The following is a 27,358-nucleotide window of genomic DNA, read 5'->3' on the forward strand; positions in this document are numbered from 1 at the left end:
TAGCCACACCCCACATAAAAACTATATATTCCCACCGTAATGGAAAGGAGACATTTAAAATGCACTTTTGTTGCAGTTTGTGCCATTCAAAGAGTGGCTAAAGTTTTAGCAAACTTTCTTTAAAAATATTCCAAACATCCTAAGATTACTGTAATTAGTGTAGTTACTTTACTAGAGAGGACCTGTCACTAGGAAATGTATTGCAATCTGAAAGCACCATGTTATAGAGCAAACGGATATAGAGTTTGGTGGGAAAAGATTCAGTAATGTGTAATGTATACATTTATAGCTCTGCTTTTTCACCTCCTGTGTACAGCTATAGGTACAGGGAGGAGGTGTTATCTGCACACTAATACCCAATGCTATCAATCACTGATAACACCTCCTTCCTGTACCGATAGCTGCTCACAGGAGGTATAAATGTATACGTTACAGGTTTTACTGAATTTTCCCCAACTATAAATCACACGGCTCGGCTTCTCCTGCTCTGTAACTAATAAAGTATTTTACTGTTTTATTAAAGAAATAGGCACCCAAATTCCTGGGTGCCTATCACGCTTTAGATTCAGTACATTCATACATCTCTGCCTTGTCAGCGGTGTACGGATTCCACTGAAATGGAGCAACAAGGGCCGCAACAAACGTTGTACAGACAGGAGCACGCATTGCTGCTCCTGCCTGTGCCCCCTCAGCTTGGCCTAATCCTGGCACAGTACTTACAGATGAGCTCCTGCCTGTGCCCCCCCAGCTTGGCCTAATCCTGGCACAGTACTTACAGATGAGCTCCTGCCTGTGTACCCACAGCTTGGCTAAATCCTGGCACAGTACTTACAGATGAGCGCCTCACTGTGCCCGCTCCACTCAGCTGAAAGCTCTGCACAACACAATTTGCAACTTTTTCTAAGCCATTGTGTCCAAATCTAGGCACAATGATTTTTCTACCCTGCCTTGACACTTTTCTAAAAGGAGGCGTGGCAGGGCGCAGTGGGGGCGGGGCCATCACCCTTGACACATTTATAATAAGACGCCTGTCTGATAAGATCCCCCCAATACCTTCCACTTAATGACCCATTGCTTCATTCTTGAGAAAAAAATGCTTGTAATTCATATGCAAATAGCCTGTTAAAGGGGTTCTCTCACTTCAGCAAATGGCATTCATCATGTAGAGAAAGTTAATACAAGGCACTTACTAATGTATTGTCATTTTCCATGTTGCCTCCTTTGCTGGCTGGATTCATTTTTCCATCACATTATACACTGCCTGTTTCCATGGTTACAATCACAATACATTAGTAAGTGCCTTGTATTAACTAACTTTCTCTACAGGATAAATGCCATTTACTGAAGTGAGACAATCCCTTTAAGTGCACTGAGTGCAGGCCCAAGCCACTCTGTGCACCCTGGCTCTTCTTGCTTCCTCTGCCAGCCCTCCCCACCCCCCTTCTTGATTGACAGAGCCAGGTTCCTGTCAATCAAGAAAGAGAAGGAGAGGCAGGCAGAGAAAGCGGGAGAAGCAAGGGTGCACAGAGTGGCTTGGGCCCGCCCTCAGTGCACTTCACTGCTTATTTGTATATGGAGTGAAAGTCCTTTTTCTCCAGAATAAAGCAACGGATCACTAAGTGAAAGATATCATTACACTCAACTGAGCTAGCCCTACAAGACATCGGGGGAGATTTATCAAAACGGGTGCTAACGAAAACTGGCTTAGATGCCCATAGCAACCAATCAGATTGATCCTTTCATTTGTTTATAGGAGCGCTGAAAAATGAAAGGTGGAATCTGATTGGTTGCTATGGGCAACTAAGCCAGTTTTCTTTAGCACCGATTTTGATAAATCTCCCCCATTACACTTAGTTTAGTCAGTGAATTTCAGGGTGACAGATTCTAGGGGAGAAGTCACTGATGTCCTATGCAAAAAGAGGAGACAGAAATCTATAAAAGACATTTCTACATAATGTAAAAGAACATTTGACAACATTACCTGGACACTCCTGTGCTTGCCATGATGCATTACATGAGATTTCTGTGGGAAGAAGGAATAGACCATCCAAGATATCATCCACTAGAACTTGGAGCGTTGGCTCCACATTTGGTCGAAGTTGAGAGAGAAAGTCCACTGCCCCCATATCGATCAACCACTGAGCTGCTACAGAATGCTGCAAAAACAGTGGAACACATATTAACGGACAGTAAAGCTAAATTGTTTCCCATTTTGATGTTGCAGATTCACAGTCCAGTAATAGAGGGGAGCATCTCGCCCAGGAGCCCAATATATTCGCCTCTACAAAGCCTCCGCTCATTCTGGAGGACCCATCTTGTCCGTATATTACAGGGATTTCAGAGAGCACCTTAAAAATACTTCCATGTCTCAGCAGATAGACAGACATTACAAAGGGGATGTGGATCCACTGTGCCTACTGGACAGATCTGACATTGGGCATTCAGCCCGCTGGTCTTCACCCTTTAATCCATGTTGCCTTTCTAGTCAATACTGTTAGGTAGTGTGACGTTTCATAAATTTGGCGGAAAGTACCCCAACGTAGACTCAAGCAAAACGGACTTGAAATATTACCCTGATAATAAATTCCCCCACTGTTTGGCGTACCTTGTGCCAAATGTATCAAACACAGCACAGAGTTAGATACGTTTGCTGTACCTTTAAACCAGGGGTGCACAACCTGCGGCCCGGGGGCCACATGCGGCCCTCGATACCATTCTGTGCGGCCCTCAACCAACTGGTAAAAGACATGTATGTCTATGTCTTTTGAATGCTCATATGTATCTTTCATGTATTCTCCCATTAGATGGGAGTACTAGAAGTGTAAATAGACATTAATGGTATGTTCAATATGCCATAAATACAGTATTTCAGTTGGTAATACCATTTTAAGTTTTATTTTTGGCCCTTGGAATTGGTTCAGGCTGAGCATGTGGCCCCCACCCAGAAAAGGTTGTGCACCCCTGCTTTAAACCTACCACTTTTGTCAAGTATAATACTACTCAGTTTTTGTATGCCATTCCCTTACTGGAAAGGGTTTGCGACTTTTTAAAAAAAAACGTCATACTAATAAATGTGGAGCGAAACTAATAACATAGCTAAATACACTTAAAAAAAAAAAATGGAGTGAGTGGGCAGGGTTGTTTTAAAGGGAACCTGTCACAGGGATTTTGTGTATAGAGCTGAGGTCATGGGCTGCTAGATGGCCGCTAGCACATCCGCAATATCCAGTCCCCATAGCTCTGTGTGCTTTTATTGTGTAAAAAACACAGATTTGATACATATGCAAATTAACCTGAGATGTGTCCTGTCCCTGACTCATCTCACATACAGGACTCATCTCACATACAGGACTCATCTCAGGTAAATGTGCATATGTATCAAATCTGTGTTTTTTACACAATAAAAGCACACAGAGCTATGGGGACTGGGTATTGCGGATGTGTTAGTGGCCATCTAGCAACCCATGTCCTCAGCTCTATACACAAAATCCCTGTGACAGGTTCCCTTTAACACATTGACAGGCCCAGTGCCGCCACACATTAGTTATGCCTCCTTATTCCCCCTCACAGTAGTTATGTCCCCTAAGTGCTGTCCTCACAATAGTTTTCCCCCTAATGCCCCTCAATACAATGCAGCCCTGTTTCTGCCCCAATAGTGATGCCTCTGTAGTTTTAATGTAAAAAAAAAAAAAATAATAATATTATTATTATTATTATTAACTACCCACCTTGCCCCGTTCCCCTGATGAACAGAGCACATTCTCCCCAGCTTCTGCTTCTCCTGCTCAGCGCAGCCGGAGAGATGACATCACTTCATTACACCTGCTGCTGGGGAATGCACAGGCAAGGGAATGATGAAGAAGGGAGCTGACCGTTCCCTGCTTCACCATTGTATTTAACTGTATCTGCGTCTTCAGGACACAGAAGTAGGTGAAAGTGGGACATGCTGCATCCTTCCAACCATCCCGTCACATCCAGGACTATTGGGAGTCAGGTGAGTTGCTGCTGGTGGGCCAGGTGAAGTTGCACTGCTTGCCCCATGGTTAAAGGCTTTCTGTCACCAGTTTCATACCCTTAGAACAGGATGACCTTAGACCTGTGCGCTGGTCAGCAGAATCGATCTGCCTTGGGCTTATTGCACACGAACGTTTCGCAATACACGGGCACCGTTCCGTGTGCATTCCGCATCACGGATGCAGACCATTCACTTAAATGGGTCCGCAAATCCGGAGATGCAGAATGGTGCAGAACGGAAGCACGGAACCCTACGGAAGAACTACGGAGTGCTTCTGTGGGGTTTCGTCCCGTACTCCCATTCCGCAAAAATATAGAACATGTCCTATCTTTTTGCGGAATGGCCGGATCGCGGACCCATTAAAGTGGGTGTTCGTGCATTGCGGCCCGCAATTTGCGGGCCACAGCACAGCCACGGGCGCAAGAGGCCTTGGTCCCATCCCGATATGTGGGTGCATTTCAGTGGAAAAAAAGAAGTTTTAATATATGTAAATGAGCCTTTATGAGCAACAGTGGCATTGCCGTTACTGCTAGAGACTCCGCCCCCTACATTTTGATTGACAGGGACAAGCATTGTGAACGTCATCGCGCCTGGCCCTGACTTCTCAAAAAGTCTCCTGCTGCTCCGTGCAGGTCAGTAACCGACACAGGCGTAGTGCAGGGAAGAGGCTCGCTGGCAGTTCTCTTTTCTACTGCGACAGTTACTGAACCACACGGAGCAGCACGAGACTTTATGAGAAGTCAGGGCCAGGCACGATGACGTTCACAATACATGTCCCTGTCAATCTAAGTGTAGGGGGTGTGGCAATAGCAGGGAAATCAGAGCCTCTAGGGGTAACACTTGTTGCTCCTAGAGGCTCATTTGCATATATTAACATTTCTTTTTTTCACCAAAATGCGGCCACATTATCAGGATGGGACCAAGACGGATCAATTCTGATGACCAGTGCACAAGTCTAAGGTCACCTTAATGTAATGCTATGAAACTGGTGACAGAAGCCCTTCATAGTGGCCCTGTGAGTGGTATAAAAAATGCAAAAAGTTGAAGAATGTTTGTGCAAGTAACCCCATGAGTTGCAATCTTGCGACTTTTTGAAGTCAGAATCCTAGAAAGCTGGCCTGGGATAAATCTGGAGAGTATGGTGCCACTAAACAGGTCATTGTATCAGACAAACACAGAAGTATTAACAATCTGCACACACATATATACAGTATATAGTAATGTATGTCACTACATACACACCTTCACCAACTTGTTTAGAAGTTGTAGAACTTCCTCCTTCATTGGAACTTCCGGGAAGTTGAACCATTCAAGAAGACATACAAACAAGGACTTTTCTTGTATTAGATCCGCAGGAGTAAGGAGGTTATGGTCCAGTTTACAAATTATGTTTTTAAGTGATCTTTCTCTAATTTCTGCAAGTTGATGGCCTGAATCAGAGAAAAACAAGTCTTAAAACAAATGTTTACTGCCATTAGCAGAACCACCGAAAATGCAGCGGATTTTCAGTACAAATCTGTGGGCAGAAAATCCATAGCGTTTTAGGGTGGCAGCAAAGATTTTAACAAGTCTCATCTACGTGCTGCAGAAAAATCTGCAATGTGCCCCCTTTGAGGTTATGGTAGCCAAATTGTCATCAGCTGGGTCCAGCTGACGAATAAGACAAAATGGCCAGCTGACAATAAAGACACACAGAAAACCCAAGCCTGCTATCTCAATTAGCGCTATAGTCCAAACATAATGTAGTGGCCCTTTTATCAGGGCCGAGGATCGGCCAAAACAGCATTCATAATGTCGATCTCTCTGCGTAAACAGTTCAGCAATCAGCTGCCAAATGAGCCAACAATCATTGGCCCATCAGTTGTACTTACCTTGCTCCCCGACACCAGTTTCGCTTCTGATGCCCACACGGGCACCGCTGCATCTCCCCGTTGTGTGGATCAAAACATCCAGCGAGTGTCAGCCAATAGCAGGCCACGACGGGAACGAGCGAGCCTCCCTAGAGTCACCCACGATGCTAGGGAGGCTCGTTCCCATCGCGGCCTGCTATTGGCTGAACCACCCAATCGCCGGATGTTTTGATGCGGCCGGCATCAGTAGCGACATGGGTGCCAGAAAGTAAGGGGCCCGGGCATTTGGGGAGGCATTTTTGGGGTTGGATAACCCCTTTAATATGAATACTACAGACCAATATAGTATATCTTTCATGTACTTTATCATTTATCTATAAAAGCCTGCCTACATTTAATGTGCTGCCTGTGCCGTTCATAGTGCACCCTACGCTGATGAATGGCAGGACAGGTCTAGGGCATATTGGTATACCATAGACTTTTCCAGGGTGCAGGTGCCCACAGAGAGTGCTCCGAGTGTCGCCTCTGGCACCCCTGCCATAGGTTCGCCACCACTGCCCTATAGGAGCCAATGGTTAAGACCCTAGGGCAGTGATGGCTAACCCTGGCACTCCAACTGTGGTAAAACTACAACTCCCAAGATGCTCCGCTTGCTTGGCTGCTCTCAGAACTCTATAGAAATAAATGGAGCATGCTGGGAGTATTAGTTTCACCACAGCTGGAGTGCCAAGGTTAGCCATCACTGCCCTAGGGGGACCTAAAATAAAATCACGATCATTAGCATTGCTGTATCCCAAAAACGCCTGTACTATTAAAGTGGTTTTCCAGTATTTCCACAGGATAGGCCATCAATATCAGATTGGTCAGAGTGTGTGGTTTAGGACCTCTGCCAATCTACAGTAGTAGCCCTGGCACCAGAACTATACAGCTCCATCCACTACATAGTTGGTTACTATAACACTGCTCCCATTGACTTGAATGGAAGCTGAGAGACAGTACGCCAACATGGCCACTACACAGTGGACTGCATGTTAAAACTAAATTCCATAGAGTCAAGCACAGTGTAAAATAAAAAAGAAAACATTCCCCTATTCAAAATGGTTCCAGTCCAGATCTTCTCTGCTTCCTCTGGTCCTTCCAGAACCGGAAGTTTGACATCCCATCAACACAAACAGTACCGCTGTAGGCCAATCAAAGGCCTCAACAGTAACCTGAGCAGGATTGGCACGTGGCCACAAAGGCTCAGCGGTCAGGTGCCACTCCTGACACATCACCGCTGAGGCCCTTGAATGGCCTGTGTGTTGACAGAACATCACTCTTTTTGCCCAGCAGGGGTCTGGAAGCAGCAGAGACTTGGTGTCGGACCAGAAGTATGTTGAACTGGTGATTTGTTTTTGTTTTTTCATTTTTGGCTGTGCCCGGCCCTAGAGAATTTAGCTTCCACTCTCAAAACACCTCTTTAACGACCAGACACATTTTTGTGGTCTAACTTATTATTTGAGGGGCATTGTACAAAGGCAGAGTTTATCAGGGTCTGCTAGGACCCAACAGCTCTGCTTGAGAGCACCCAGTGATCATGTGATCGCTTGGTCCAATGGAGGATGTGGCACAGCACTCATTGAGAGGCAGAAGCAGTAGTGAACTCACTGGGCATCGGACAGCTGCAAGCGCATCACAACTTCCCTAGAAACACGCTTATATTGTACATGGTTATTGAACGGGACATGGGAATAAACCCCTGCCAGACATCTTGGTGGGTTCCATGTGTCGCTCTTGACTAATCTATGCTAGTAGAAAAATATATATATTACCAAGCTTCTTCACCAGTGAAGACAGATCCATGATGGTTTGCAAAATCGTCTTTTTCACTGTGGTACGGTCTGTGAAAAAAATAAAGATTAACAAACTGTATATCACAATCATAGGAATTGTTACTGCTACAGTAGTCTTAAAGGGGTATTTCTATCCACGGGATAAGGCCTGAGTCACACGATCTGGGAAACACAGTCCATGTGTCGGCTGTATCTGCGGCTCCCCTGACCCGAGGGAATTATAATACAGTCAGTTCCTCTCTCATCTTGGGTCTGATGCACTGGGACTCCCATTGATCACCAAAATGGGGGAATGGCTGAGCATGCGCTGTGCCAGTTCATTCATGCTCTATAGAACTGCCGGAGCGGCGGGGCAGCCCCACAGAGAATGAATGGAGCGGCGGGGCAGCCCCACAGAGAATGAATGGAGCGGCGGGGCAGCCCCACAGAGAATGAATGGAGCGGCGGGGCAGCCCCACAGAGAATGAATGGAGCGCCGGGGCAGCCCCACAGAGAATGAATGGAGCGCCGGGGCAGCCCCACAGAGAATGAATGGAGCGCCGGGGCAGCCCCACAGAGAATGAATGGAGCGCCGGGGCAGCCCCACAGAGAATGAATGGAGCAACATGGTGAACTAGCCACTTCATTCAGCACGAAGTAGCACAGAGGTCAGCGCTGGGTCATATACACTTTTTGGACGTGGGAACGCCTTTGGCTTTCACCTGAGAACGAGTCGTTACTGTGCAGAGAAGCCGGATATGCTGAGGACATGCAGCACCGATAGGACCCCAGCGCTCTGCACCCCATATATTTTATGAGAAATACCACATATACATTTCCTGGAGCAATAATAGAGGAACGCGTTCTAAGAAAAGATGCTGCAGAATTGTTATATTGCAGAGAATACAAGTCAAGAGTGAACGGTCGCCTTTCATGAGTCTGGGAAATACCTACCCCCCCATAATAAATAGCGGATTGCTGCAACCACAGGAACAGGAGCCTGACGGAAAAGTTACTTCACCAGCGACAACTGGGAAAATTTCATCCAAGACCAGTTATGACCTACGGTGCTAATTTCTATCCGCCAGAAACCAAGCCAATGCTGATCAGCATTAACTAGCGTATCGCCAGCTGTTATTGGTCCGTTTATGGGCCGCGTTGTCCGGGGGGGGGCTCCACTGCGTTCATCGATTGCGCCAAACTGTACTACACTATGGCCTATGGGAGATATGACATCACACGGACATTCATAACTTTACTACTACAAAAACCCAACATATCCCGCAAGAGATATCAGCGCCACTCACTGCAGGCACAAATCTATTATCTTCTATCACAACCAGTAAAGATATCATCAGTGGAGTACATAGGAGTGAACTATTAGCATGTCAGTGCCCACTGTCTCACACACCTCCCCCATACACTGCCCACTGTCTGCGAGGGCTTGCTGAGCCCTGTAGTGCATATGGTGTGAAGACAAGGCGCCACCTACCTCATGCACGCCGGGTCATGCACTGCAGGTAGTCACCAGCCCTGACTAACGGACAGTCGTGTGTGTACAGGAAGACAACCTGAAAACACGCCCATTCATCGCTAATCAGCATATCTCTTACCAGTAACCAATCAGCGGGCAAGTAAGAGCTGCTCCAGCATGAAGCGTACATGAGAGAGGCGCCGGGATTGGCTGGGAGCGGCTGACACAGGGATTGTCAGTGTACACATACTGGTGTGGACTGTGGAGGGAAGAAAGGAGGGAGATTTGGAAAACTTCAGTGTTGCTGTGGAGCGGGAGCACAGAGCTGTGCCCTCATCACATACACACGTTATTCCATACGTCACATCCTTTCTGGACTATTGAGATGATGCCACTCACTTTATCAAAACTGAGGCAAGGGGAGGACGGTGGGGCAGTTGCCCGTAGCAACCAATGAGCTTCCAGTTCTCATATCAGAGGAGCTTGTGAAAAATGAATGAAACAAGCTGATTGGTCGTTGGGCAACTGCGCCACCTTATGCTAAATCTCCCTTGGGCCTCTTGCACACAACCATATGTCTTTTTCAGTATTTTGCAATCCGCAAAAAATACGGATGACGTCCGTGTGCATTCCGTTTTTTGGGGGACCGAACAGCTGGCCCCTGATAGAACAGTGCTATCCTTGTCCGTTATGCGGACAATAATAGGACATGTTCTATCTTTGAACGGAAACGGAAGGCACACGGAGTACCTTCCATTTTTTTTTTGCAGATCCATTGAAATGAATGGTTCCGTATACGGAAAGCAAAAAACGGAACGTAAACGAAAAAAAAAAAAAAAACGTTTGTGTACAAGAGACCTTATGCCTCATTCACACGTCCGTGGAACACCGGACTGGCATCCTGCTACTGATAGTCTATGATAAGGAGCTTCACTCTATTAACCCCTTAGGCTACTTTCACACTAGCGTTCGGGGCTCCGCTTGTGAGTTCCGTTTGAAGGCTCTCACAAGCGGCCCCGAACGGATCCGTCCAGCCCTAATGCATTTTTTTTTTTTTTTCATGGTAATGCAAACGGATCCGTTCTGAACGGATCTAAGCGTTTGCATTATAGGTGCGGATCCGTCTGTGCAGATACCAGACGGATCCGCACCTAACGCAGGTGTGAAAGTAGCCTTAGCCCTGGGCTACACTGCGACTTTTTGTAGCGCGACTGATTGATTTTAACTATTTAATGACCGCTGCAGTCCACGAGATTGCATTCAACTAAGGCCTCATGCACACGACCGTTGTGTGCATCCGCGTCCGTTCCGTAATTTTTTACCGTTTAGCGGAGGTCCCATTCATTTCTATGGAGCAGTGAAAAAAAACTGATAGTCCTCCGTTTTTTTCTCCGCGTCCGTGATTCCAGTCCATCAAAAAAATATAACCTGTCCTATTCTTGTCAGTGGAAAACGAAGGACGGACCCATTCAAGTCAATTGGTCCGTCAAAAAAAACGGATGCACAACTGGTATGTCGTCCGTGTCCGTTTTTTTCTACAAGACCTTGGTGCAATAAAATTACACTTTTCATTAACCTTCCTTCCAAACCCCCCCCCCCCCCCCCCCCCCCGTCAAGCAAAAAAAAAAGGAAGACACAAGGAAACACAACTGAAGCCAAATCACTGACGTGTGCATGAGGCCTAAATGCATTAATTCTCCATGTCTGTTCCGTTTTTTTCTTTTGGCAGCCTGTGCGCAGAACCATTCACTTCAGTGGGGAAGAAAAAAAAACAAAACATAAAATTACTCCATGTGCGTTCTGTGCCCATATGTCCGTTCCGCAAAAACGAAATCATGTCCTATTATTGTCTGCATTACAGACCAGTATAGGACTGTTTTATTATGGGTTCGCCGTTCCGTTCTGCAAAATGCAGATCGCACACGGCCGGTTTCCATGTTTGGTGGACCCCAAAACAACAAAGGTCCGTGTGCATGAGTGCCCTGTGCCCGTATTGGGGCCCGCATACAGCGGGTCCGCAATATACGGGCACAGGCCCTGTGCACTCTGTATCACGGATGAGTGATCCATTGGCTTGAATGTGTCCGCACTCTACAGGATACGGAGCGGAGGCATGGATCGGATGCCCACAGAAGCACTATAAAGCCCTTTCTGTGGGATTCCAGTCCGAGCTATTTGCGGTCCGCAGCACGGGCCTCACATGTTCATACCAATTTTCATTTTTGTGTTTCGCGGCCTGCCAGCTACATAGGCCATGAGGTCCAGCCTCCATGCTGAGTCTCATAGGCATACTGTCAGTGTAAGGGATCATGCACACAAACATATCACATGATCTACCCCGTCAGGTGAATGCCATAAAAAAGAAAAACTATGCCAGAACAGCATTTTTTGGTCATATTGCCTCACAAAAAGCAAAATATTGAGCGATCAAAAAGTCATATCTACCCAAAAATGGTACCAATAAAAGCATCATCTCATCTTGCAAAAAAGGAGACCTCACAAAAGACCATCGCCAGAAAAATAAAAAAAACAGGGCTCTCAGAAAATGAAGACATAAAAACATGATTTTATTTTCCTTTTCAAAAATTATTTTATTGCTAACAAAAATAAATGAAATAGACATATTTGTTATCGCTGCATCCATAATAACTGCAGTTGGCACTGGTGCCTTGCAGCGCTGGGGTCCTGGGGTCGAATCCGACCAAGGGCAACATCTGCATGGAGTTTGTATGTTCTCCCCTTGTTTACGTGGGTTTCCTCCGGGTCCTCCGGTTTCCTCCCACACTCCAAGGACATACTGATAGGGACCTTAGATTGTGAGCCCCAGTGCCGGACCGCCCGATGCAAATGTCTGTAAAGTGCTGCAGAATATAGTAGCGCTGTATAAGTGCATAAAATAAATCCGTCAGAGGAACACCATAAAAAACCTGCCAGACACCTGCCTCGCATAATATCAAGTGATCAAAAAGTCATACGTACCCAAAATAAAAACAATGATAATGGCAACTCATCCCACAAAAAATAAGCCCTCACACAGCTCCACTAAGAGAAAAAAAAACATATTGTCTGAAAATGGCCAGGGGTGTGTGCCTGCACAATCGGAAAATGGCAGCACTGATTGGATAGAGTGAGACTGTGCAGGTACACCCCTCTGTACCCTTAGGCCTCTTTCACACGGGCATCATGTTTTTTGCCCGGATAAGATGCGGGTGCGTTGCGGGAAAATGAGCGATTTTTCCACGCGAGTGCAAAACATTGTAATGCGTTTTGCACGCGCGTGAGAAAATTCAGCATGTTTGGTACCCAAACCCGAACTTCTTCACAGAAGTTCGGGTTTGGGTTAGGTGTTGTGTAGACTGTATTATTTTCCCTTATAACATGGTTATAAGGTAAAATAATAATAGCATTCTTAATACAGAATGCGAAGTACAATAGGGCTGGAGGGGTTAAAAAAAAAATTAAAAAAAATTAAACTTACCTTAATCCACTTGTTCGCGCAGCCGACATCTCTTCTGTCTTCTTTCTTCAGGACCTGGGTAAAGGACCTGTGCTGACGTCACTGCGCTCATCACATGGTCCATCACATGATCTTTTACCATGGTGATGGATCATGTGACGGGCCATGTGATGAGCGCAGTGACGTCATCACAGGTCCTTTACCCAGGTCCTGAAGAAAGAAGAGAAGCCTGGCTGCGTGAACAAGTGGATTAAGGTGAGTTAAATTTTATTTTTATTTTTTAACCCCTCCAGCCCTATTGTACTATGCATTCTGTATTCAGAATGCTATTATTTTCCCTTATAACCATGTTATAGGGGAAAATATCAATGATCAGGTCCCCATCCCGATCGTCTCCTAGCAACAGTGCGTGAAAATCGCACAGCATCCGCACTTGCTTGCGGATGCTTGCGATTTTCACGCAGTCCCATTCACTTCTATGGGGCCTGCGTTGCGTGATAAACGCACAATATAGAGCTTGCTGCGATTTTCACACAACGCACAAGTGATGCGTGAAAATCACCGCTCATGTGCACAGCCCCATAGAAGTGAATGGGTCCGGATTCAGTGCGGGTGCAATGCGTTCAACTCACGCATTGCACCCGCGTGGAAAACTCGCCCGTGTGAAAGAGGCCTTACTGCAGACTGCTAGCAATTCATTCATGACTTCTAGTAGAAATAATAGAGGTATGGCACAGCATAGAGCCATAAGAATAGATGGTTCAGAACTGTTATTACATGGGGAATGCATGAAGCAAATAAACTATAGCCATAAGGGTTCTTTCACACTAGCGTTATTCTTTTCCGGCACTGAGCTCCGTCCTAGGGGCTCAATACCGGAAAAGAATGGATCAGTTTTATCCTAATGCGTTCTGAATGGAGAGCAATCCGTTCAGGATGCATCAGGATGTCTTCAGTTCAGTATTTTTGCCTTTTCAGGACGGAGATAATACCGCAGCATGCATCCAAAATTCCGGAACACTTGCCGGCATTTTTTCCCATTGAAATGCATTATTGCCGGCCCCGAGTGTTCTGGCAAAACGGATCCGGCATTGCGGTCTGCGCATGCTCAGACCACAAAAAATGTGAAAAAAAATAAATGCCGGATGCGTTTTTTCCGGATGACACGGATCCGGTCTGACAAATGCCATCAGTTTGCATGCGTTTTGACGGATCCGGCAGGCAGTTCTGGCGACGTAATACTCTGCTGCAAGTGTGAAAGTACTTTTTAGCTATTACCAGTAACTATCTTAAAAGCAGAGAAATAAAAATTTTGAAAATTGGGAATTTTTCAGAATTTACCATAAATTTAGAATTTTTGTTATAATGATAAGACATCTTGACTCAATTTTACTATTAACCATGAAGTATGATGTGTCACGAGAAAAAAGTCACAGGATCAGTTGGATAAGTAAAAGCATTCCAAAGTCATTACTGCATAAAGTGTCAGAAAGGTGAAAATGGCTGCGGAAGGGGTTAAAAACACACTGCTCTATCACATTTGTTATACTTTATAATATTACAAACTTTCCAAAATTATCCCTTATTGGGGTGACAGATTATGTTTAACCCCTTCCTGTAATTTTTTACTTTCCTGACAGAGCCTATTTTTGTAAATCTGACGTGTCACTTTGTTTACAAAGTCTTTTGCGCTGTCCACACAGACGTCCTGTCCGTAAGATGGCCGTTGATGGAGGGTCATGTGATGTCTCCTCCATTCAAACACACTGTATCTGCACTAAACATCCCAACAGAACAAGTGTAGCTGGCAGGTGACATCACATGGAGGTGATTTGCCAGGTCACATGACCCTCCATCAGCAGCCATCTTATAGACAGGACCTTTGCAAACAAACAAAAGGGCTTTTATATTGATGACCTATCCTCGGGATAGGATAGGTCATCAATATAAGATGGGCAGGGGTCCGACATCCAGCACCCCCATTGATCAGCTGTTTGAAGAGGTGGCGAGCGCTACTTCCTCTTCATTACACTAGGTGTTGTCTCCCTTGCAGCGGCGGCGTAGTGTAATTACAAGTACTCCCTTTATTCAAGTGAATACAACGAGTACTTGCAATTACACTCGCTTCTGAGGCAACAGGAGGTGTAATGTACAGGAAGCAGCACTCTTTATACAGCTGATCGGCAGGGGTGCTGGGTGTCAGACCCCCACCGACCAGATATTGATGACCTACCCTGAGGATAGGTCATAAATATCAAACCCCTGCCTATACCACCAGGGTGCAGGGGTGCACCACCAATGAGGCCAGGTGAGGAAAGAGGGGGGCAGCAGAAGGGCCATGGACAATGAGCGCTTTCATTGTGGCAAAGCGGTTAGGTGAAGAAATTGGAATGGGGGGGGCGCAGTTTCAGTTTTCGCCTCAGGCTAGGTGCACCCCTGCCTGCATGTTCACATTGAGGAGAGTCCTGCTGTCGCCCTTTCTGAGTGGTTGCCCTGGCAGAGATCTAGGGTGGCCTCTGATTTCAGTGTAATGGCTACAAGCTACAGTAACTCTGTAATTTTGGGACTTGAACAATGTTACACTGGTGTAATCGTTATCCACTCAGAGGGGGTAACCCTAATCTAGCAGTGGATCCACTAAGTCTTACTATTTTCTAACTAACTCCTAGGAGGGGGGGGGGGGGGGCGGGTATGGTAATTCTGGGGGTTCAATACAGATGTGTCTTTCCCTTCATAAACCCGGAACTTATGGGTGTACCCAGAGTTACTCACGTACAACTCGGACATTTTAATGCCATATGTTGCCTGCTTGCTGAGCAGGTGCTGGCCGAATTTTACCCTCCCTTTAAAATGCATTAGTGACTCGTCTATGCAGATGCACTCCACTACTGTCTAATTTCAGTTTTTACAAAAATTGTTGCACAACAGTGGTGCGAGATGAATGTCGCAGTATAGTTGTACCTAGGGATGAGCGCGAATATTCGAATAGTGAAATATTCGTACAAATATTACAACTTCATAAGTTTGCGAATATTTTGAATATATTAAAATATATTTGTCGCATAACATAAACTACACTCACCTAAGGAATTATTAGGAACACCTGTTCTATTTCTCATTAATGCAATTATCTAGTCAACCAATCACATGGCAGTTGCTTCAATGCATTTAGGGGGGTGGTCCTGGTCAAGACAATCTCCTGAACTCCAAACTGAATGTCAGAATGGGAAAGAAAGGTGATTTAAGCAATTTTGAGCGTGGCATGGTTGTTGGTGGCAGACGGGCCGCTCTGAGTATTTCACAATCTGCTCAGTTACTGGGATTTTCACGCACAACCATTTCTATGGTTTACAAAGAATTGTGTGAAAAGGGAAAAACATCCAGTATGCGGCAGTCCTGTGGGCGAAAATGCCTTGTGGATGCTAGAGGTCAGAGGAGAAAGGGCCGACTGATTCAAGCTGATAGAAGAGCAACGTTGACTGAAATAACCACTCGTTACAACCGAGGTATGCAGCAAAGCATTTGTGAAGCCACAACACGCACAACCTTGAGGCGGATGGGCTACAACAGCAGAAGACCCCACCGGGTACCACTCATCTCCACTACAAATAGGAAAAAGAGGCTACAATTTGCACGAGCTCACAAAAATTGGACTGTTGAAGACTGGAAAAATGTTGCCTGGTCTGATGAGTCTCGATTTCTGTTGAGACATTCAAATGGTAGAGTCCGAATTTGGCATAAACAGAATGAGAACATGTATCCATCCTCTGATGGCTACTTCCAGCAGGATAATGCACCATGTCACAAAGCTCGAATCATTTCAAATTGGTTTCTTGAACATGACAATGAGTTCACTGTACTAAAATGGCTCCCACAGTCACCAGATCTCAACCCAATAGAGCATCTTTGGGATGTGGTGGAACGGGAGCTTCATGCCCTGGATGTGCATCCCTCAAATCTCTATCAACTGCAAGATGCTATCCTATCAATATGGGCCAACATTTCTAAAGAATGCTATCAGCACCTTGTTGACTCAATGCCACGTAGAATTAAGGCAGTTCTGAAGGCAAAAGGGGGTCCAACACCGTATTAGTATGGTGTTCCTAATAATTCTTTAGGTGAGTGTATCCTACATAAAGAGGGAAATTATAAATCAGTAACGATTCTCATTACTGATTTATAATTTTCCTCTTTATGTACAGCACTATATTAGCTAATTTGCAGTCTATATGTGTATATTACGAATATTTGAAAAAACTAAGTTATAGCAATATAGCGAATATTCGTAATATACACATATAGACTGCAATTTAGCTAATATAGTGCTGTAGTATTTTTTTTAATAGACTTGAAGGAAAGTATTGGAGGAATAGCTCACTCTTATGCAGATAAGGACCAGGTGCTCTAGGCCAGAAAAACTGTATCACCCTTACAGACAAGTATTCGAAAATAAATAGATGAATTGGACTGGCACTCTGTATGTGTGGTGATATGGAATAAATATAATAAGTAATATGGTAAAAGGTGATCACAATTTAATTCAAAAGCAAAATACAATAAAATGCACAATAAAAATAAAAGCGTATATGAACGCTAAAAATTAATATTAGCAGCACTGGCATATAATAGTTCATTTGTTAGTTCATAATATATAGTTAATATCTTGTAAATGACCAAACTTAGTTAGGTAGGGTAGTTGTCCTTTCAATCACAAAGTTGTGTATAAAGTGCAAAAAGACGTATACAAGCGTAGAGTCTGATAGTTGTGCAGCTTGTCCAAGAAAATCAGCACAGGTATGTTATCTCCTGAGTAGCGATGGATTACAGTCAATATAATATAGTACTCCAAGGTAAGAAGGTTGTATCGGATCTTACCTTATGCCGACTGGAGTAAAAAACAGAGTCACTCACATGTATGGTGCGAATGGTCCCGCACTTGGAGGTATACGCCAAAGCAGTGCGGTCTATGGCGTGCTGCAGGCTTGGCCGTCTGTGTCGCATTTTTTTTTAATAGTGTAAATTTTTTCCAAAAATGAAGTTCAGAAGAGACAAAAAAATTCGAATTATATAGCACTATATTAGCTAAATTCTGTGTATTTTACGAATATTCGATATATTGCTATAACTTCGTATTTTAGAATATTCGTAATATTCTAAAAACCGAAGTTATAGCAATACAGCGAATATTCGTAATATACACATATTAGCCAACCAATATAAAAGTTGCCTTATACAGTTTAAAGAAAATCGGAATACGCGAAAAATAAAATCGCATATTATTCGAGATAAATAGAATAATGACGAATATTCGATTTTGACGAATATACGACGAATATTCAATCAAATATTCGCAAAATATTGCGAAATCGAATATGGCACCTCCCGCTCATCACTTAGTTGTACTCTCTTTGCCGCTCAACTTATTGTCGTGTGACACATGTTGCCGTGTAGGCCTAGCCTTAGAGGCAATGATGGTGTATGCCTCATCAGATCAACACTTTCTTTGGTATGAACAGGCCATTTAGCATTTTTATTGGGGTGATTAATGTGTGTGTGATTGAACATGTGTAAAGTGTGTAATTTTATTTAATAACAGGTAGTGTTGAGCGAATCAAGCTTTGTTTTAATGCTGTACAGAAACCTATTTCCGTACAGCATTAAAAGGTATTTCCTCCTTAGAGGCAAAATTCGTTTCACCCGCACAAGACTTCTGTCAATGAATTCGGTATGCAGTTGTACATCTTTAAAAACATTTCAAAATAGCAATCCGAAGTTGGATTTGGTATCCAGGTACCAGCCAGTACCAAACCTGACTTTGGATTGCTAATGAGACAGGTCAAAAATTAATCAAGCCAGCAAAGGAAACAAAATGGAGAATAACAATACATTAGTAAGTGACTTGTATTAACTTTCTCTACATGAAAAATGCTACTTTCTCTACATGAAACTAAGATGATTGACTATCGGGCGGAGCAGCCATCTTAGGCTATTTTCACACTAGCGGCAGGACGGATCCGACAGGCTGTTCACCCTGTCGGATCCGTCCTGCCGCTATTTCGCCGTGCCGCCGCTCCGTCCCCACGAACCGCCGTGCCGCTTCGAACTGCTGTGCTGCGCCGGAGCTCCGCCCCCGTCCCCATTATAGTCAATAGGGACGGAGCGGCGGTCCGGCGGCACGGCGAAATAGCGGCAGGATGGATCCGACAGGGTGAACAGCCTGTCGGATCCGTCCAGCCGCTAGTGTGAAAGTACCCTTAGCCTGGTCTCTGTGTGATTAAGCTTGGAACTGGTTTTCATTCCGCTGTACATGTTCCTGCGTTTTGTGGGAAGTCGCATCCCGCTGCACAGTACATTGAAGATGCTGGGAAAGGGTTAAACACAGAAAAAGAGTGGCTTGCTTGGACCAAGCTTCCAAAAATTATGCCCTAATGGGGGAAGATCCCTGGTTCTGTTTATACACATAAATGCTATAAGAAACAGTGGCTGGTTCTGCAGAAGCATCCAAAAATGATGTGTTAATGTAGGCAGAATGCCTGCCTGTATTTATAAACAAGTGTTAATTGTCAGAAGAAAGAGTGGCTTGTTCTGAACGAGCCTGGAAAAATTCTCCCTTTCAACTGGGAGCAGCAGCAATATAGTGTGGAAGTAGAAAGGATAAGGTGTGTGTATGGGTAATAGTGGCAGCAATAGTAACTCCAGCAGTAGCACAGCATGGAACAGAGAAGACAGTAGATGTGTGTGACTGTTTAGGGGTAGTAGTAGTAGTGGCATCTGTGTAGGTGTAATAATAATGGCAGGAAGGGTAATGGAAGTTGCAGTAGTAGAATTAGTAGAGAGTAACAGCTATGGCTGTCACGGCAGCAGCTTTACGGTACAGAACATGATGGCAGGCAGGGGCAGTGGTGTGATGGTGCCAGCGATAAATAGTCACTGTCAGCAATGGATTCATCCAGATGTGTGTGAAAATCCTCACAGATCCATTCCTCATTCATTTTGACAAAAGTGATATTTGTACACTTGCGGAGGCCAACTTTGTCCATGTGAGTGTGATGATACCACCTGTACAATAATGTGATTATTTCTGACCATGTCCTAAAATGAACACTGTACACCTGCCTGAAAACCCTCTCTCAGATGACACTGGAGGCTGGACAAGACAGTACAGGCCAAACTGGGTCAGTTCTGGCCACTGTTCCAATCTGCCTGCCCAGAAGTCCTTGGGGTCAGGGAAAGCTGTATGCACAGGAGAAATGACACAATCCAGGTAAGACTGAACCTGGTTGTTGATTTGTGTGAGCCTGGCGTGGGCGCATGAGTAAACTGCTCCATCATGTTCATAATATACTTGACTAGCTACTGCAGCTTCTGCTACTTGCTAGGTGTCTGTTCGCCGAAAGTTTCCTGGTAATACAACAATTTGGCCTTCCTTTCAGCAACAGGAAAACATTCTTTGCTTTGACAGTGAAGGTCTAAAAGCATGGCTATCCAGTAATCATCAGATTGCTTGATGCTAACGATGCTCCTATCGGTACACAAGCAAGCATGTAGCTTGCATGCTCGCCAGCGTGCTTGAGGACCCTGTTCTTTCCAGGTCCACTCTCCACAGCAATAGTTGATCATCATGGTCAGTGTCATCGTCATTATCATCATCAGCCTTGTCCTCCTGCACAAATCATTCCAGCAAGATGTAGAGGCTGTTCTTTTTCCACCATCCCTTGTGGTATCAGTGAGAGCGTCTGCCCCAAGATAAATATCAGGGGATGACATTGTTGATGCTGCAGTTGTCCTGCTGACAAATCTGATGGCATCTTCGAAGGGCCTGAGAACGCAACACACATCTCTTATGAGCTGCCAATGCCTAACCTCAAAAAAACACATGCGCTCTGCTGAGAGTATGATGATGCATGATGAAATCATTCACAGCTTTACACTGCTCAAACAGACGTTCCAGCATAGGCAAAGTGGAATTTGAGTGAGTTGGAATGTCATGGAGCAAGAGGTGCATTGGAGGCCGGACAAGACAGTACAGAGAAAACTGGGTCAGTTCTGGCCACTGTTCCAATCTGCCTGCCCAGAAGTCCTTGGGGTCAGAGGACATGGTATGCGTGGGAGAAAGGGCACAGTCCAGGTCTGAACTGTGAAGGGCCTGAGTACGCAACACACATCTCTGATGAGCTGCCTGACCTCAAAACAACACACATCTCTCTGCCGAGAGTACGATGGATGATGAAATCATTCACCGTTTTACACTGCTCTTACGGCGGTTTCAGACCTGAGCGTACTGAACGTACGCTCTGTACGCGCGATTGTACGGGCGTTTACAATCGCGCATCGGACAGAAGCGAACGCCCATTGTCGCGCGTTCCCGGAAGTCTATGTACGGGAACGCGTGACACTACGCCCCAAAGAAGCTCCTGAACTTCTTGTGGCGTCGGGCGTTTTACAGCGCGATCGTACACGCTGTAAAACGCCCAGGTGACAAACCACATCGATAGGGAGGCATTGGTTTCTCCTTGTTGAGTGTTTTACAGCGCGTAGGAACGCGCTTTAAAACGCTCAGGTGTGAACCGGCTGTTACAGACGTTCCAGCTGTGGGCAGGGACTGTGGGCCTAACATGCCTTTAATAACATGGGTATACTAATGACATTATTGCAGAAAAAATGCGTTTACAGCTTTGTTGTAACTGAACAGCATCTTGCAGTGATACAAAGCATTCGCTCACATGGGTATACTAATGGCATTATTGCACTAAAATATATTTGCAGTTTTGCTGTAAATGATGAGTAATGTAATGTGTTCGCCCAGGTCCATCTCCAAGCATCCTAAAAGGGCTACTAAGTCAATGTTAACCCTGACCTCTCCATGCAATACTATTAAGTAGACAAATACAACAAATTAGAACATTTCAATTAACCAAGTATAACAATCAAACGTTTGCAGTTACCCTGCTCTAAGGTACTGCAGGAGATGAAACAATTTTAGTTTTTCCTTTTTAGTAAATTTGCTAAAATTTATAAAATTGTGTTTTCTGTTATGATGTATTGAGCGCAGATTTATGAGCGAAAACGTAATTTTTTTTATTTTAGCACAAGGCTGCAACATAAAATGTAAAAAAAAGTGATAGGGTCTGAAGACTTTCTGAATGCACTGTATATAACCCTTATAGATGAGAGGAGAGATGAAAGGCTGGTATAGATTAGAAGAGAGATGTTAATGTACTTTCCCTCAAATCTCTAATAACCTGACTGTGATCAATATCTACTAACCTTCCTATGTGATAGAGAAAGAAAATTGTCTTGATGCGTTTCATCAAGAGATAAAGAAGTACCAGATGGATAACAAGGTTACCTCAGTGGCCAAACATGTTTTGATCGATTATGTTGGTATCTCAGGTGTTTGAACTTCCAGGGCATTGAGAATTTACATCTATCTACCGGCATCTATGTCTGTGGTTTGGACTTTGGGGCACAGTTTATCTCTGCATTTTTGGGCTTTGTAATCTGTTGGCACCTCTTATCGTTGTAGTTGTAGGCTTGGTGACCAGCTGAATACCACCTATCTCTGTGGTTGAGGGCTTGGAGACCTTTTGGGCATCCTAACCAACATATGGCCACTTGACTGCTTGGGCAGTTGATGTCTCTGAAACTTCCAGTATCCCTTGTGGCTGATGTAGCTGTCTCCTGGATCCCTTACAATCTGGTTTCAGAACTCAACCCTCTTTAGAAATTGCTATTACTAAAGTCTCAAATAAACTCCTGATGGCTAAACGCACTCACAGTTGTTAAATGCCATGAATGTGGATGTAAACTGATGTTTGTGTACGCTGCAGGGTTCAGAAAAAAAAGACCACTTTTTGGCTTTTGCAGCTCAGATTTTGATGGATTGGTTTACGGGTGCCATGTTTCTTTTGACCAGGTATAAGTGCAGCCATTTTCTGAAAACCATGGGGGTCATTTATTAAGACCGGCGTCTTGGTTCAAATCCGACCAAGGTCACCATTTGCATGGAGTTTGTATGTATTCCCTGTGTGGGTTTCCTCCGGGTCCTCCGGTTTCCATCCACACTCCAAAGACATACTGATAGAGAACTTATACTGCAAGCTCCATTGTGGACAGCAAGTGATGACAATGTCTGTAAAGCACTGCAGAATGTCAGCACTATATACGTGAGTAAAATAAAAAGAAAAGGTCTTTTTATGTGAAGCCTTTATTTTTCTAAAACATTTAAAAAAAAATTTTTTGTCTCACTAGGGGACTTAATATCTGATGGTCTGAATCGAACCGAACCAGTGAGGATAGCAGAGATGCTGAACTATCTCAAATATCAGGCATCGTCCTGCTGTCATATGCAGGTTCACATAACCTGCCAGCTTAAGGTCACACAACCCAACATACAGGAAAAGCAGCGCCAGGCCCGGGCAGGTGAGTAACATTCTAAATATGTTTATTCCCCTGTACAATTCCTCTACCCCTCTACAGATTTTAGTATAAGACAAAGTGTAACTAAATGGTAGCAGAGTCTTGTAGCATAATGCACCATTGTGTCAGTTACTGCTAGCGGGCGACAGTAGGAAATCACAAGGACAAACATTTGTCCTTTCTTTTGATTATTATTGTACAATGTCTGTACAAATCTGCAATGAGAAAAAGAAAAATCCTCCAGCACAGTCGTCCTCTGTTAAAATCCAAGTTTTATTCAGTATACGTTAAAAGTACAGGAACGGGTTGACGCACTTCAACATCAAGTCTTAGTCATAACCTGGTACATTATAAAAGTGAGGCAATGCTAACCCTCCCCAATCTGCCCGAAAACAAAGAGTCTCTAATTTAATCCTGGGGGTGGAACCTGCCCACAGAATGTCCAATAAATATTTCCAGAGAGAAAGAAAGAAACTATGGTGAATTAGGGTGAGAGAGTCATGGGGAAGAGATACAGAAATTTGGGAAGCAGCTTCATCTTAAGTAGAGTAATTCTGCCCACCAGGGTAAGGGGGAGAGATTTCCACTTCTGGGCCGTGTCTTTTACTAATTGCAATAGGGGGCAGATATTGTCCACATAATAAGCGCTTACTTGTCTACTTAGGCTACTTTCACACTAGCGTTCGGAGCGGATCCGTCTGATGTTTCATCAGACGGATCCGCTCCGATAATGCAGACGTTCGCATCCGTTCAGAACGGATGCGTCTGCATTAAAACTTAGAAAATTTTCTAAGTGTGAAAGTTGTCTGAGCGGATCCGTTCAGACTTTACATTGAAAGTCAATGGGGAACGGATCCGCTTGAAGATTGAAGGACTCAAAGATTCGGAGGGGGTCCTGCAAAAACAGAAGTGTATCGTCTGCATAAAGTGCAGAGGTAATTTTTAATGGCACCATTTTGTGGTACATTTATCTTAGGTGAGTCAGTAATACATTGTCGGGCAATCTTTTAATCGCTGATTTTAGCACAGCCTTTTGTTGGACCCGCAGCTGTCATAGCAGCCCACTGGCACCCTGCAATTGCTTTGTAGGGTGCATATAGGGTAACAAAGGGAGCCACCTCCCTCTATATAACCGTCTAGATGGCATGGTCACTATTGATCATGACTAGTGTTGAACGAAGCGAAATTTGGTCCAAATTTAGGGAAACTTCAATTCGCAACTAATCCGAATTTCCTTGCGCTTCGTGGTAATAAATCAGTTTTTCCCAAAATGGTGGCTGCACATGTTACAAAGTGAAAGTAAGAAGCCAGGGAATGTGAGATCACCCATAATGCCATTCACTCCATGTGGCCGTACCCTACGACAGAGGGGCATGATTTATAGCGATTGGTGAGAAATTAATATGGAATTAATTACATTTCTTGGCTACCTTTAACAAAGTTTTCATCACTAATCATGACATAAAAAGGTTAATACAGGTTAATACAGCAATGATTTCCTTCTGGTTCTTCCCCGTGACTGCTGCTGTGTAGTGCAGTGCCATCGGGGGCCATCACCCTGCAACTGTCATATAAAATCAGTGTTGACGAAATAATAGCATACTGCTTCAATGTATGTTCAGTCAGCAGTGCGAAAGTGGTTAAAGAGATATTCCCACCTGGGACATTAATGGTATATCTACTGGAGATGACCTAAATTCTCAATAGGTGTAGTTCCCATCTCTGGGACCTGCTCCTATTTCCAGAATGGGGTCCTGTCGCGCCCGGCCAGGAATGGAAAGGTTGCCGAGCATGCACGGCTACAGTATCTCAATTCACTTCAATAGCAGTGGAAGAGCCAGGAGCTTACATATTAGCCACAGTTACAGGAGGAATATAGCCCCAGGAGACTCCCTGCATAGCTCAATTGGGTGTGCTAAGGCCCAGCAGCTCCTGGGGTTAGCTGCCATCTAGTGATCACAGGCAGGGATGGTAATAAACTCTCTCTGCCTTCTCTATGGGGAGCCGCTATCCCTGAAACAGGCTACCCACCACTGTAGCTCTACAATCTCTAATGGGTGTCAAGAAAATGTAACCAGTTCCATTGTAATTCAATGCTATAACCCAAATAAAAACCATAAGAAACATCTAAGGGCAGTGTTAATATTTTTTTTACAGCCGTCGTTCCTATTCATATTTTGAAAGCATGCATTCTACAGATTTCAGCACTTTTGTATCCTATGCATTGTTCTTATCAAATTAGGGTCAAATATTCATTTTTCTGCAAAGTTGTACAAAAAAAAACATAACTTATACTGGCCAAACCTTGTGTCAGAAGAGATCAACTCTCTTCGTTAAGAGCATACTGTATCCGTGCTGCTATTACAGTATCTTTGTACAAATGGAGAATCACCTAGGACACAACACAGCGTCCTAGTCATTCATTGCATAAACGAGAGAGCCATAATTATCAGCAATATCAATTAATTTTCAATATCCACATCCTATTTATTCAGCAAAGCCCCGTAAAACCGGGACTACAAGCTGCCTGATGTCTTTGCATGAAAGCTCACTGTAGAAGCAATTAAAACATATTTTTTTATGAAAGACGCCTGCTCTGTAAAGTTGTGAAGCCGCACTTCTCATCCTTTGTATTGCTTTTCCTTACAATTACTGCTTTGATGTTCAAAGGCTTTTAAACATTGTCTAACTGAAAGTTCGAGATGCTAAACGAATAATTAGAGAAAATGAAGCACCTTTGTTTTTTTTTAGATTTTAAATTTATTTTGTTTCAGAGAGAATATAAAAATCCTAGCCAGCACATTCTGTGTCGAAATAAATACAGCTGGATGAGGTAGATCATTCTTTCTTTTATCATATGGTGCAGCTGATGGTATTCTACAGGGATCTAGCTCTCTACCTGTCAACAAACTACAACTCCCCATATCCTCTAATCTCAACACTTACTGTACCGTGTCTTTCGTCTAAGTGCACTATAAAATTACTTTATAATCAAAGTTGTTTTTTTTTTATACTTCACTAGTTAGCATTATAATATCCCATGCAGGGCAAACATTTGGAGACTTACTTTCACAGACACTAGAGGGCATCCTTGCACTGTCGGAATGACATCCTTTAATTATGGTTTAGATAGCAACATATTCACATATTCATGTACTAATTGGAATGCAGTCATACTCTGAAAGGATCCACTAAAGGTTCATTTGACAAGCGTAAGGAGGCCATATATCATCCAACATATTTTTTCTCTTGTTTTATCCCCAATGATCTGCTATACACATTGTGAGCAAGTCACAGACACATCCCGCAGTAATACCGTAGCCTGGTTGCATTTAGAATTATTTAAGCACAGCGGTTGAAATCATATCCAGAATTCCATATATGTAGGTGTGGGCTATTTAATCTCTTCTGTACCCGGGGGTTCAAATCCCACTGTCGATGGATTATGCTTACAGAGTTAAAGAGGTTTTCCAAGATTCTAAAATTGATGACCTATCCTCAGGATCATCAGAGGTCTGACTCCCTGGACCACCTCTGATCAGCTGTTTGAAGAGGCCACGGTGCCGCAGTTAACACCACAGCCTCTGATATCAGGTTCATCAGTCCGCACTGCCTCCTGAAACAGCTGATCATTGGGGGTCAAGGTTGTCAGACCCCACCAATCTGAAGACCTTTCCTGTGAATAGGTGATCAATATCAAAATCTAAAAAAAATGTGCCCACGTTCAGACCCTGAAGGTGGGAATAAACGTGCCCCCATGCCTAAGGCTGAAGATACCCTAAAATCCCTAAGATGGTGACAGGGGAAAAGACACAGTCTGCTTCCTCAGGACCTGGAGGAGGCAGGCGTCTCCCTAACAGACTATACAGAACACCCAAAAGAAAACCAAAATCAAATTATCTTGTCACAAAGCAGAAATGGCAAATCCTTCCTTCCTTCCACAGAGCAAGACTGAAGCTATAACCCGCATGGAACACTGGGAAGAGGCGTGATTTAAACTCCTACAAACGACCCCACCCAGAGCACCTGAAGGGAGGCGGATACAGCTCAACTTCAAAACAAAAACAAAAAACTACACACGTGCTGCTAACCTGGCAGACCTCCGCACATAATCTGAGCAGGGCATGACAACTGAACCATGTTGCAGTCACAACGTCTTAAATTTATCTGGCAGGGTATATTGAGAAGAATCCCTCAAATTACTCTATTTCCCCCTAATGACTCTGGTGGTTTGGGAGTAGCACGTCTAGTTAAACATTATCAGGCAGACCAAATGGCCCAGTTAAGTTATCTTTGTGCCACTCATTCATTTCCACATTGGATGTCTATGTA

The 27,358-nt window shown here is 44.2% G+C and overlaps 1 protein-coding gene across 1 annotated transcript in view; it reads right to left on the reverse strand.

Moving 5' to 3' along the window:
• The window catches only part of RTTN (rotatin), a 228,839-nt gene extending 219,581 nt beyond the window's left edge, over positions 1–9,258 (reverse strand). Inside the window, exons 1-4 of the mRNA XM_040432294.1 lie at positions 9,169–9,258; positions 7,677–7,745; positions 5,258–5,445; positions 1,982–2,156 (exon numbers count right to left, since the gene is read on the reverse strand). Of these exons, the coding sequence (XP_040288228.1) occupies positions 1,982–2,156; positions 5,258–5,445; positions 7,677–7,707 (394 nt within the window). The 5' untranslated portion in view covers positions 7,708–7,745; positions 9,169–9,258. The remainder of the gene's footprint in view (positions 1–1,981; positions 2,157–5,257; positions 5,446–7,676; positions 7,746–9,168) is intronic.
• Positions 9,259–27,358: the final 18,100 nt, after the last annotated feature.

This window comes from Bufo bufo, chromosome 5 (genome assembly GCF_905171765.1).
Source record: "Bufo bufo chromosome 5, aBufBuf1.1, whole genome shotgun sequence".
Taxonomy (NCBI): Eukaryota; Metazoa; Chordata; class Amphibia; order Anura; family Bufonidae; genus Bufo; species Bufo bufo.